This window comes from Peromyscus eremicus, chromosome 2 (assembly GCF_949786415.1).
Source record: "Peromyscus eremicus chromosome 2, PerEre_H2_v1, whole genome shotgun sequence".
NCBI classification, from domain to species: domain Eukaryota; kingdom Metazoa; phylum Chordata; class Mammalia; order Rodentia; family Cricetidae; genus Peromyscus; species Peromyscus eremicus.
This window is the reverse complement of record NC_081417.1, coordinates 144,887,998-144,896,848: the sequence shown is the minus strand read 5'-3', so window position 1 is coordinate 144,896,848 and position 8,851 is coordinate 144,887,998. Positions and strand designations below refer to the sequence as shown.

Genomic DNA, 8,851 nt, shown 5'->3' with positions numbered 1-8,851 from the left:
GGTTGCATAAGGTGGAAGGAACTTGGTAGTTTGCAAAAGCCAGCTCGGGCGGGAGCGGAACCCCGAGCCCGCCGCCTCGCCCGCCCTCATCGATCGCCTCCGACGCGCGCCTTCCCTCACCGCGCCCCCTCCCCCAAGGCGCGCCGCCGTCTCGCTCCCCCTCCCCCTACACCCCCTCCTCACTCCAGAGGAGGTGAGTTTAAACCCCGCCCACGTGACCCCAACTGGGCCAATGAGCGGCGGCGGGAGGTGAAATCCGGTTCTAACCGGTCCGGGGCTCCCAGCGCTATAAAAACTTTATAAACCCCCCGGAGCCCGAGCAGTGTGAAGAAGCAGCGAGAACGACCCCCGGACGGACCAAACCCGCGCACCGCTGCATCCCCGCGTCCAGCGCCGACGTCCCCCGCCGCCGCCATGCCCAAAAGAAAGGTACGTGGCGCGGGCGCGCGGGCGCCCAGGCGCCGCCACTGCCACCGCTCGCCTCGAGCGCCCAACTCGGCGGGGAGAGCAGGCGCGGCGCGGGGTTCCAGCCCGAGTCGGGCCGCGGGCGAACCCTGCGCGGCGCGCTGCCCGCGGGCGCCAGAAGCCATATTGGAGGAGCGGCGGCGGCGGCGGCGGCGGCGGCGGCGGGAGGAGCCATGTTGGCAGCTGTTTATCCCGCTCCTCTCGGCCGCCCGCGCCCCCTCCCCCACCGGCGGCCCCCTCCCCTCCTCCGGGCGGGCGAGCGAGCGGGCGATTCAAACCCGAAAGGGCGGGAAGGCGGCGCTCGGCTGGGCGGGCGGGGAGGCGCTCTGCCGCCAAAAAACTGACGCCGCGAGGGGCGGGGCCGCGGCGTGGCTCCGCCCCCGGCCGCCCACGTTCCCGGCGCAGGGGCCGCGCGTCGCCGCCCACGAGTTCCCCGAGCTCCCGCCCTCGACGGCTGCCATAGCAACGGCGCCGGGCTCCGCCTCCGGAGGGGTTTGTTTGCACAATCTGCAGCTGTTGCTCCTGCCTGGCTGGTGGCGCCGGCCGCCGGCTCCCCGGCCCCGCTCCAGCATCTCCCGCGCTGCACGGCGGACCTGCGGGAGTCCTCCGTGCGCGCCTCCGGCTGGAGTTGGGCTCCATCCCCACTGAAGCTGCTTTTAAGAGAAACTGAATGGATACGTCTTCGAAACGTGGTGTCACTTTCTGTTAAGTTCTCGATGACTGAGATTTACTTCCGAGGTTACAAATTTCGGTCTTTTTTTTTTTTTTGTAGGCTGAAGGGGATACTAAAGGAGATAAAGCCAAGGTGAAGGACGAGGTGAGTCTTAACGCCACGGGGCTCCTTTGGTAGTATTTGGTATTGGACCGCAGCCCCTGGTCTGGAAGTTGCCCTGAAGTTGTTTTGTTTGTTCACTTTAATGCGTAAAAAACCGGTGTGAAACTCGTGCTTATGTTTCTGACTTTGTTTTTATTTTAATAGCCACAGAGAAGATCTGCAAGGTTGTCTGCTGTAAGTGAATACTTTGAAGTCTCCCTGCTTACCCTGAGGTTGGGAAACATTTTGGGGGTCCCTTTGGTTTCACTGAATTATAGTTTGTGGCTGGTTTTGAGTAAATTGTGGTGTTGCACATCTGGAGTTTACCGTTGTCTTGAGTTGTGATGGTTGTGACCGAAGCGGAAGCTCACTTCTAGATTGTAAAAGAAAGGCAGTCCCAGTGAGGGGGCCTTTCCCAGCTGTGGTTTGGGGGTTGTTTCTTCTGGTCCATCGTACTAACAGTTTCCTCTTCCCCTCTGCCTACCAAAATAAGAAACCTGCTCCTCCAAAGCCAGAGCCCAAGCCTAAAAAGGCCCCAGCAAAGGTAAGCGGGACTCAGAGACCGTGGTGCTAATACTAGATTGGTAATTTTCGCAGAAAGAGAACTGTCCTTCACCACCTTAACCTAATTCAACATAATGGTGACTCCATCAGTGGATGTTGTAAGTTCTTTTGATAGCCTTATTCCTGATATTTGTCATGTTGGCATCCTTGGCACGAATTCCAGAAAACTACACTTGACTGTTAGAGTATTTTTAGCTATTGTGTTCTGTAACTTACATTTAAAGAACGTTGTATGCTGAGCAACGTAAGTTGTAATTTAGCCTAGTGGAGGGGTGTATCTTCATAGGCAGGCCTGCTTTGCAGGACTTGGTAGGTTACATCCTGGTGTACAAAATGAAGAACTGTTCTCTCCGCCCTCCCTTGGTTTTAGAAGGGAGAGAAGGTCCCCAAGGGGAAGAAGGGGAAGGCCGATGCCGGGAAGGATGCGAATAATCCTGCAGAAAACGGAGACGCCAAAACAGACCAGGTACAGTTGCAGCCTTGCTCTCCACTGGGTATGCAGTCGAATGAGTCACTGATTACAAAATTGTTTATTACCCCTTATATCTGGATCACTCCGGTAGGGTGTGACTTTCCTCCTGTCTGAATCCTCAGTTCTAAAACTGTATTACAGTCTCAAAGGCACTGCTGTGTTGGCCTGTCCCAAAGTGTCCCTCATGCTGCAGTGTGAAATTTTAAAACTGGAAGTGACCTTGGGGTTTCCGATCTTCCCTAGTTGGTCAGTGGAGGGAGTGATTGAGTAAAGTTGATGAGTGCCATTCTTGAAGTGCAGTCTTGGTGTTTTTAAGTACCCAGAAACCCAGATTTTATCATGGAAACAGTGATACCATGTATAGACTATAAGCAAAGATAAATTTTAATTTATGTGTTGACTTTATCTCTCTTTCTTTTAGGCACAAAAAGCTGAAGGTGCTGGAGATGCCAAGTGAAATGTGTGCATTTTTGATAACTGTGTACTTCTGGTGACTGTACAGTTTGAAATACTATTTTTTATCAAGTTTTATAAAAATGCAGAATTTTGTTTTACTTTTTTTTTTTAAGCTATGTTGTTAGCACACAGAACACTTCATTGTTTTGAGGGGGGAAGGAACATGTGTCACTAACAAAATGTCTCCAAGGTGGATTGGTGATGGTTGATGTTGGAAAACATCTTTCCCTGCTAATTTTGAAAGACTCCTCTTGGCTCTCAGGAGAGACGTCCTGGTGTTGACATATGGGCCACCATGGCACAAAATACCTTGTGTGGGAAACTCTAAATTCATTTCTGTGTCCTCCTCCCCTGTACCATCAACATAGACTTAACTCCCTTCAAACCAGAGACCTTTTGGAACCTGACCCCCAAAATTGGTTTTGCCGGTCTATCAGGCAATCTGGACTTTGCAGTTGTATCATTGTGTCCTCAAAAGAGCAGCAGTTCCTTTTATAAAAGATTGTGGATCTTCAGATTGATAATTCTGCCGTGTTCGTTTGGTTTCCTGAAAGTCAGGGTCGGCTTGTGAAAAGTTGTTAAACAACATCCTCAATGTGAACTGTCAGCCCTCACTCTAAGCTCTCCCCCTTTTCAAAGCATCGAATGAAGACTCATTGGGTTTTATAGTGGCTTTCTGATTTTGGTAGTCTATACAAGAAGGGAGTTTGGAAGTTCTTGTATACTGTTAATGACTGTCTGCCCATGTCCTGCCTGAAAAACCATGATTGTTTATGGAAAGTATCTTTAATAAAGCTGGATACAGTTTGGCTTGGAATGCTGCCTCTGATCTTTTTCCAGCATTGGGGAACCTGGTTTCCAGCTCTCTTGGTTTGATTGAATGGTCTTAGATCCAGTCAGTCTCCCAAACACAGTTGTGAGTGGAGGTGGGTGTGTGTCCCAGAAGTAGACTGAGGAGAGTGGGTGCAGGGAAATGGTTCTTGAAGTGTTTGGCGATCCTTACAGTATGCGCAAAGGTTGGCAAGTCAAAGGTTTGGTTACCAACAGCGGGACACCCCGCTGATTAACATTAACAGACAATCTGCTGACTGTCTCTTGGGGCAATGCTCCTGTGTTTGACCATGTAGATCAATATGGTCTACCACTACTGACCTGCAACAATGTTAGTAGAGACTTTTGCTGGTCGAAAGGTATAGAAATACAGACCTGATGGATTTGTGGCTTCGATTTGAACTTGTTTCACAGAATTCATGTGGCTTATATTTGAGGGAAATAAGTTGGGAGACTACAGAAATTGCCTCATTCTCTTCCTCTTGTCAAAAGATCAAGTTGACAGTTTAGCTCTTGAAGCTTCGGGATGGGTATTTTGAGGCAGTGGGTGCTAAGTGTGTTGAACTTTCTGAATGAAGAAACTAAGATGAGAAACCATAGTTTAAATTTACCATACTGATTATAAACATACTGGGTTTTTTGTTTTTGTTTTTGGATTTTTCGAGACAGGGTTTCTCTGTGTAGCTTTGCGCCTTTCCTGGATCTCATTCTGTAGCCCAGTCTGGCCTCGAACTCATAAAGATCCGCCTGCCTCTGCCTCCACCTCCCAGAGTGCAGGGTTTAAAGGCGTGCGCCACCACCGCCTAGCCCAAACATACTGTCAATAAACATACTGAGCAATGAAGTGAGTTTCAAACTATTGTTAAGAATCTCAGACTTCTATTCAAAGGGCACTTCATTTTGACTGGTGAGACGATTCTAGAGGGGATCTGTGGGCTGTCTGCATGGTTACTGTTAGGGTGGAGTTTATAAAGTGACATCTCCATATATCATAGCTGGCTGGGGTTTTTCTGTTCTGGTCACCTGTTGCCAAATGATTGGGGTAAGTATGTTGAGCTTGAGCTTTGAATTTTAATCCTATAGCTTGGCCTAGTGGACCACCTGTGTCTGCCTGTGCTGAACTAAAGCCTGGATGTAGCCCTGTGCTACTTGGCTATACTTTTATACTATGACCCAAGCACTTGGGAGGCTTAGTCAAGATCAGGAGGTCAATGTCATCCTAAGCTACATGAGTTGAAGACCAGATGTGACCACATGAAAACCATTTCAGTAGCAAAATGTGAACCCCTAGAGGGCTGGAGACATGGCTCAGTGGTTAAGAGCCCTTAGTGACGCAAAGGATGCAGATTTGGTTACCAGCACACACAACCTGCTAACACCTAACATTTTTAACTCCAATTCCAGAGAATCCAATATCCTCTCCTGGTCTCCACAGACACCAAGGCACACACATGGTGCACAGACATAATATGCAAACAAGATTTTTTTTTTTTTAATAAAGGTGGATCTTTCCCAACTCAAAGCAACCAATCTCAGCCTTTAAAAAAAAATATTTTTTTTAATTTTTTTAATTTCCTCCTTACCAACTGAGCCATAGCCTCAGCCTCACTGTGTATCTTTTTAAATGCCTCTGTTCGAATCCTTTGCCCATATTTGTTTGTTTTTATACTGGCAGTTAAGAGCTTTGTATTCTGGACTTTAAATCCTTATATAATTTATGACTATCTCATTCTATAGGCTATTTTATTTTTTACAGGATGTCTCATTCTGCAGTAGAACTCACTATGTAGTCCAGTCTGCCCTCAGTTTGCAGCAATTCTGCCTGAGCCTGCCAAGTGTGGGATTACGGCAGAAGCTGCCATATCTGTGGGGTGTGTTTGATGCTTTGAAACACATGCCCCCATTTAGCCCAATACGGTCTTGAACTCTGATTCATCCTGCCTCTACTTCCAGAGTGCATCGAAGGGTTTTTTGCAGGGTTTTTGCACCATGCCCAGCCTGTTTGTTATGAAATGAGGTCTCCCTGTGCAGCCAGGCTGCTATCAAATTCTTGCTCCTTCTGCCTCAGCCTCCCTATAACTGGGTTACAGTGGTCAGCTACTATGCCCAGCTGAGAGTGTCCTTGGAAAGCAAATTTTATTGCTGGGGATGTGACTCACAGTGGTAGACTCTTGCCTACTACATTTAAGGTTCTAGTTCAGTCCCTGTACCACACATAAAAATTTTGTTTAAGCCAATGTAGAGATGTGAGCCTTTAATTACAGCACTCTGGGGGCAGAGGCAGGCTGATCTCTATGAGTTTGAGGACAGCCAGAGCTATATAGTTGAGACCCTGTCTCAAAACAAAACAAAAAAACTTGTTCTGGTGAAGATACGATTTATTTACCTTTGGTTGCCGTTTCCTTTAGAAAAGCTAAGAAACAATGGCCTCATTTAGGGTCAAGAAGGTTTACACCTGTGTATTCCAAAACATTTCTATTGTTGTACTTTTAAACACAGTCCTTTGATGTGTTGTGTTTACATAGTGTGTGGCTCAGGAGTTCAAGCATTCCATCTCCTGTGAAATGGTTCTAGACCTTTTCCATTGGCTGCCGGAGATACCTCATGACAACACCAAAGTTTCTTAGCTCGTGTGATTCTCCCTCTGTTGTTATCCAGTGGCACACTTTGACCTTTGGCCTCATTTCCCCTGAGCTGGGGTTTTGAACCACCACTACCCAGTGTCCTAAAACTTTTAAATTAATATTTAATTCAAAAATATTTTTAGCTGAATGGTGGTGGCACGCACCTTTAATCCCAGTACTTGAGGGGCAGAGGAAGGTGGATCTCTGAGTTTAAGGCCAGCCTGGTCTACAGAGACAGGGTTTTTCTGTGCAGCTTTGGCTGTCCTGGAACTTGCTTTGTAGACCAGGCTGGCCTCAAACTCACAGAGATCTGCTTGCCTTTACCTCCTAAGTACTGGAATTAAAGGTGTGTGCCACCACTGCCTGGCAGTGGCTTTTAATCTTAAGATGGAGTCAGGCTGGTCCATCATTTCCACCTTGTCTTATGTGTCTCTTTCAAATCCTTAATAGTGAACAGTTATTTTTTTGTTTTGTTTTGTTTTGTTTTTGTGACGGGTTCTCTGTGTAGTTTTGGTGCCTGTCCTGGATCTTGCTCTGTAGACCGGGCTGGCCTCAAATTCACAGAGATCCACCACCTGGCTCTGCCTCCTGAGTGCTGGGATTAAAGGTGTGTGTTACCGCCGCCTGGCAGGGAACAGTTACTTTTATATGCTGATAATGCTGGGGGTAGGGCAAGTATCAGAATAGTTTTTATTTGGAGAGAGACAATATTTGTATCATGGCTATGGTCTCTCTAATTATGTCTGATTGGTTAGCATAAGAAGACTAATTTTTTAGCATAAGAAGGATAATTTTTTAAAGCCATTTTTGTTCTGCATAGAGCAGGTTGAATGCCCTATCATATTGTAGAACTATTTTAGCGCTCTTGATCTATTTGGTTTTCAACAGGTACCTTTCTGTTAATGAGGGAGCTGGTTATATGTACAGTCACTCTGCCCCCTTTACCAGGGATTTTCCTTTGGATCTACCACTCCAGCCTTTGTTAAGAATAAGGGGTTATGTACTCTCCTCTGTAACTACTTCCTGTTGAAATTGTCAGGGCCCATCAAAGCTAGAATGCTAGTCAAAGGCTAGGAGGGGATTCAGGCAATTGGGTATTCATCAGAAGCATCTGGTTAGCTGAAGAGACAGGGAGCAATCATGTGGGCTAGAATGGTTTATATCTGCTTTCATCAAGTCCAAGACTTGTAGCTGTTTGGGGCACTTTGTAGTCTACAGCTGATTCCTAGATTGTGTGTACCAGCCAAGTGGAAATTTGCAGACATAGTTGTAGACTAGGGACAGAAATTAAAGTTAAGGAACTTAAAGAAAAATATTACATTTTCTTTTAAGCTTCCAGGCACATAGTCCTGGTAGGTGAGGGAGGGGAGGAGTACCAAGTCCAGGGGAGAGAGAGAGATCCTAACCTCAGGAATAGGCAAGTAGGGAAACTTACACTCTGCGTTTGTTTTCTTTCGTTTTGTCTTTCTCCAGACAGGGTTTCTCTATGTAGCCCTGACTGTCTGAGACCTCACTCTGTAGACCAGGCAGGTCTCAAACTTAGAGAGATCCACCTGCCTCTGCCTCCCAAGTGCTGGGATTAAAGGTGAGCGCCACCACTACCCAGCACTGAGTCTGTTTGACCTGAGAGATGGATCCAAATTTATGATTTCCTCAATTCCCTGAGGCTTATATGAATATTTTTAGTTTACAAAACATATACAACTTCTAGTTATACTAGCATTAACATTGTTTGTAACCTATATTGAAATCCATGTTGTAGGAAAATCAGGTAACACTTGACTGTGAAACAACTAGAACAGACTCGTGCCTTTGAGCCACAGCAAAAGCTATGGCTTTGGGTAGAAAAAAAAAAGCACAAGCATTCTTTTTTTCCTTTCCAGAGGACTGGAGAAATAGATTGGACAGAGATGTTTTTAGCAGGATGATAAGCATCTTTAAAACAACCAAAGGAAATTTAAAATCTTGAGCTTGTGACTGATAAGAGTCAATGCTTTATCAACTTACCAGAACTCCACTGATTTAAAACTCTGAACCTTTGAAGTCATAGTATAATAGTATAGAGTAACTTGTATTTATGTATCTTAAATCATTTTCTTAGACCTTTGAAATTTATCTAGGATTTATATCCTTAGATGTTTATAATTTATTTTAGATTTTTATAATTTATATAAACCCTACACTTTTGTATCTAATTATTTACCATTAGACATATTATAAATGCTGGTTTCTGAGAGCAGTCTTTGCTAAGCAAGTTCCTTTAAATAGTAGAAGTTACATCTGAAATCTGTTTATCCTTGAATACGAAGCCTGTTCAGGCAAACCTGCCTGTGAGTTTATCTTTTTCCTCAGATGACCTAATAGCTCTAGAAAAGGAAAGCCTGGTTTTTATATATGAAATGCACTGACCAGGTAGCTGCTGCTAAATTGATAAAGATACAGTTAGCTGTCAACACCCTCAGAGATCTGAGAAGGATCATTTATAGCAGAAACTTTAATCCCAATGGCCTATGTATCAATTTAAATGACAAGAGACTCATGGTTACTGCTGTGGGATGGTCTGTATGTCACATGTGTTGCTCTGATTGGTTAATAAATAAAACACTGATTGGCCAGTAGCCAGGC

General features: G+C 45.8%; 1 protein-coding gene across 1 annotated transcript; it reads left to right on the top strand.

Moving 5' to 3' along the window:
• Positions 1 to 205: 205 nt before the first annotated feature.
• Positions 206 to 3,580, top strand: Hmgn2 (high mobility group nucleosomal binding domain 2). The gene is made up of 6 exons (XM_059256168.1): positions 206 to 429; positions 1,238 to 1,282; positions 1,445 to 1,474; positions 1,773 to 1,823; positions 2,214 to 2,309; positions 2,737 to 3,580. Exons 1-6 carry the CDS (start codon positions 415 to 417, stop codon positions 2,770 to 2,772), a joined length of 273 nt encoding a protein of 90 aa, XP_059112151.1. The 5' UTR covers positions 206 to 414; the 3' UTR covers positions 2,773 to 3,580.
• Positions 3,581 to 8,851: the final 5,271 nt, after the last annotated feature.

Bases quoted from the DNA above. Each gene is read 5' to 3' on its own strand.
- Hmgn2 (XM_059256168.1), top strand. The intron at 1,283-1,444 runs GTGAGTCTTAAC...TTATTTTAATAG, and splicing joins AAGCCAAGGTGAAGGACGAG to CCACAGAGAAGATCTGCAAG. The intron at 2,310-2,736 runs GTACAGTTGCAG...TCTTTCTTTTAG, and splicing joins GAGACGCCAAAACAGACCAG to GCACAAAAAGCTGAAGGTGC.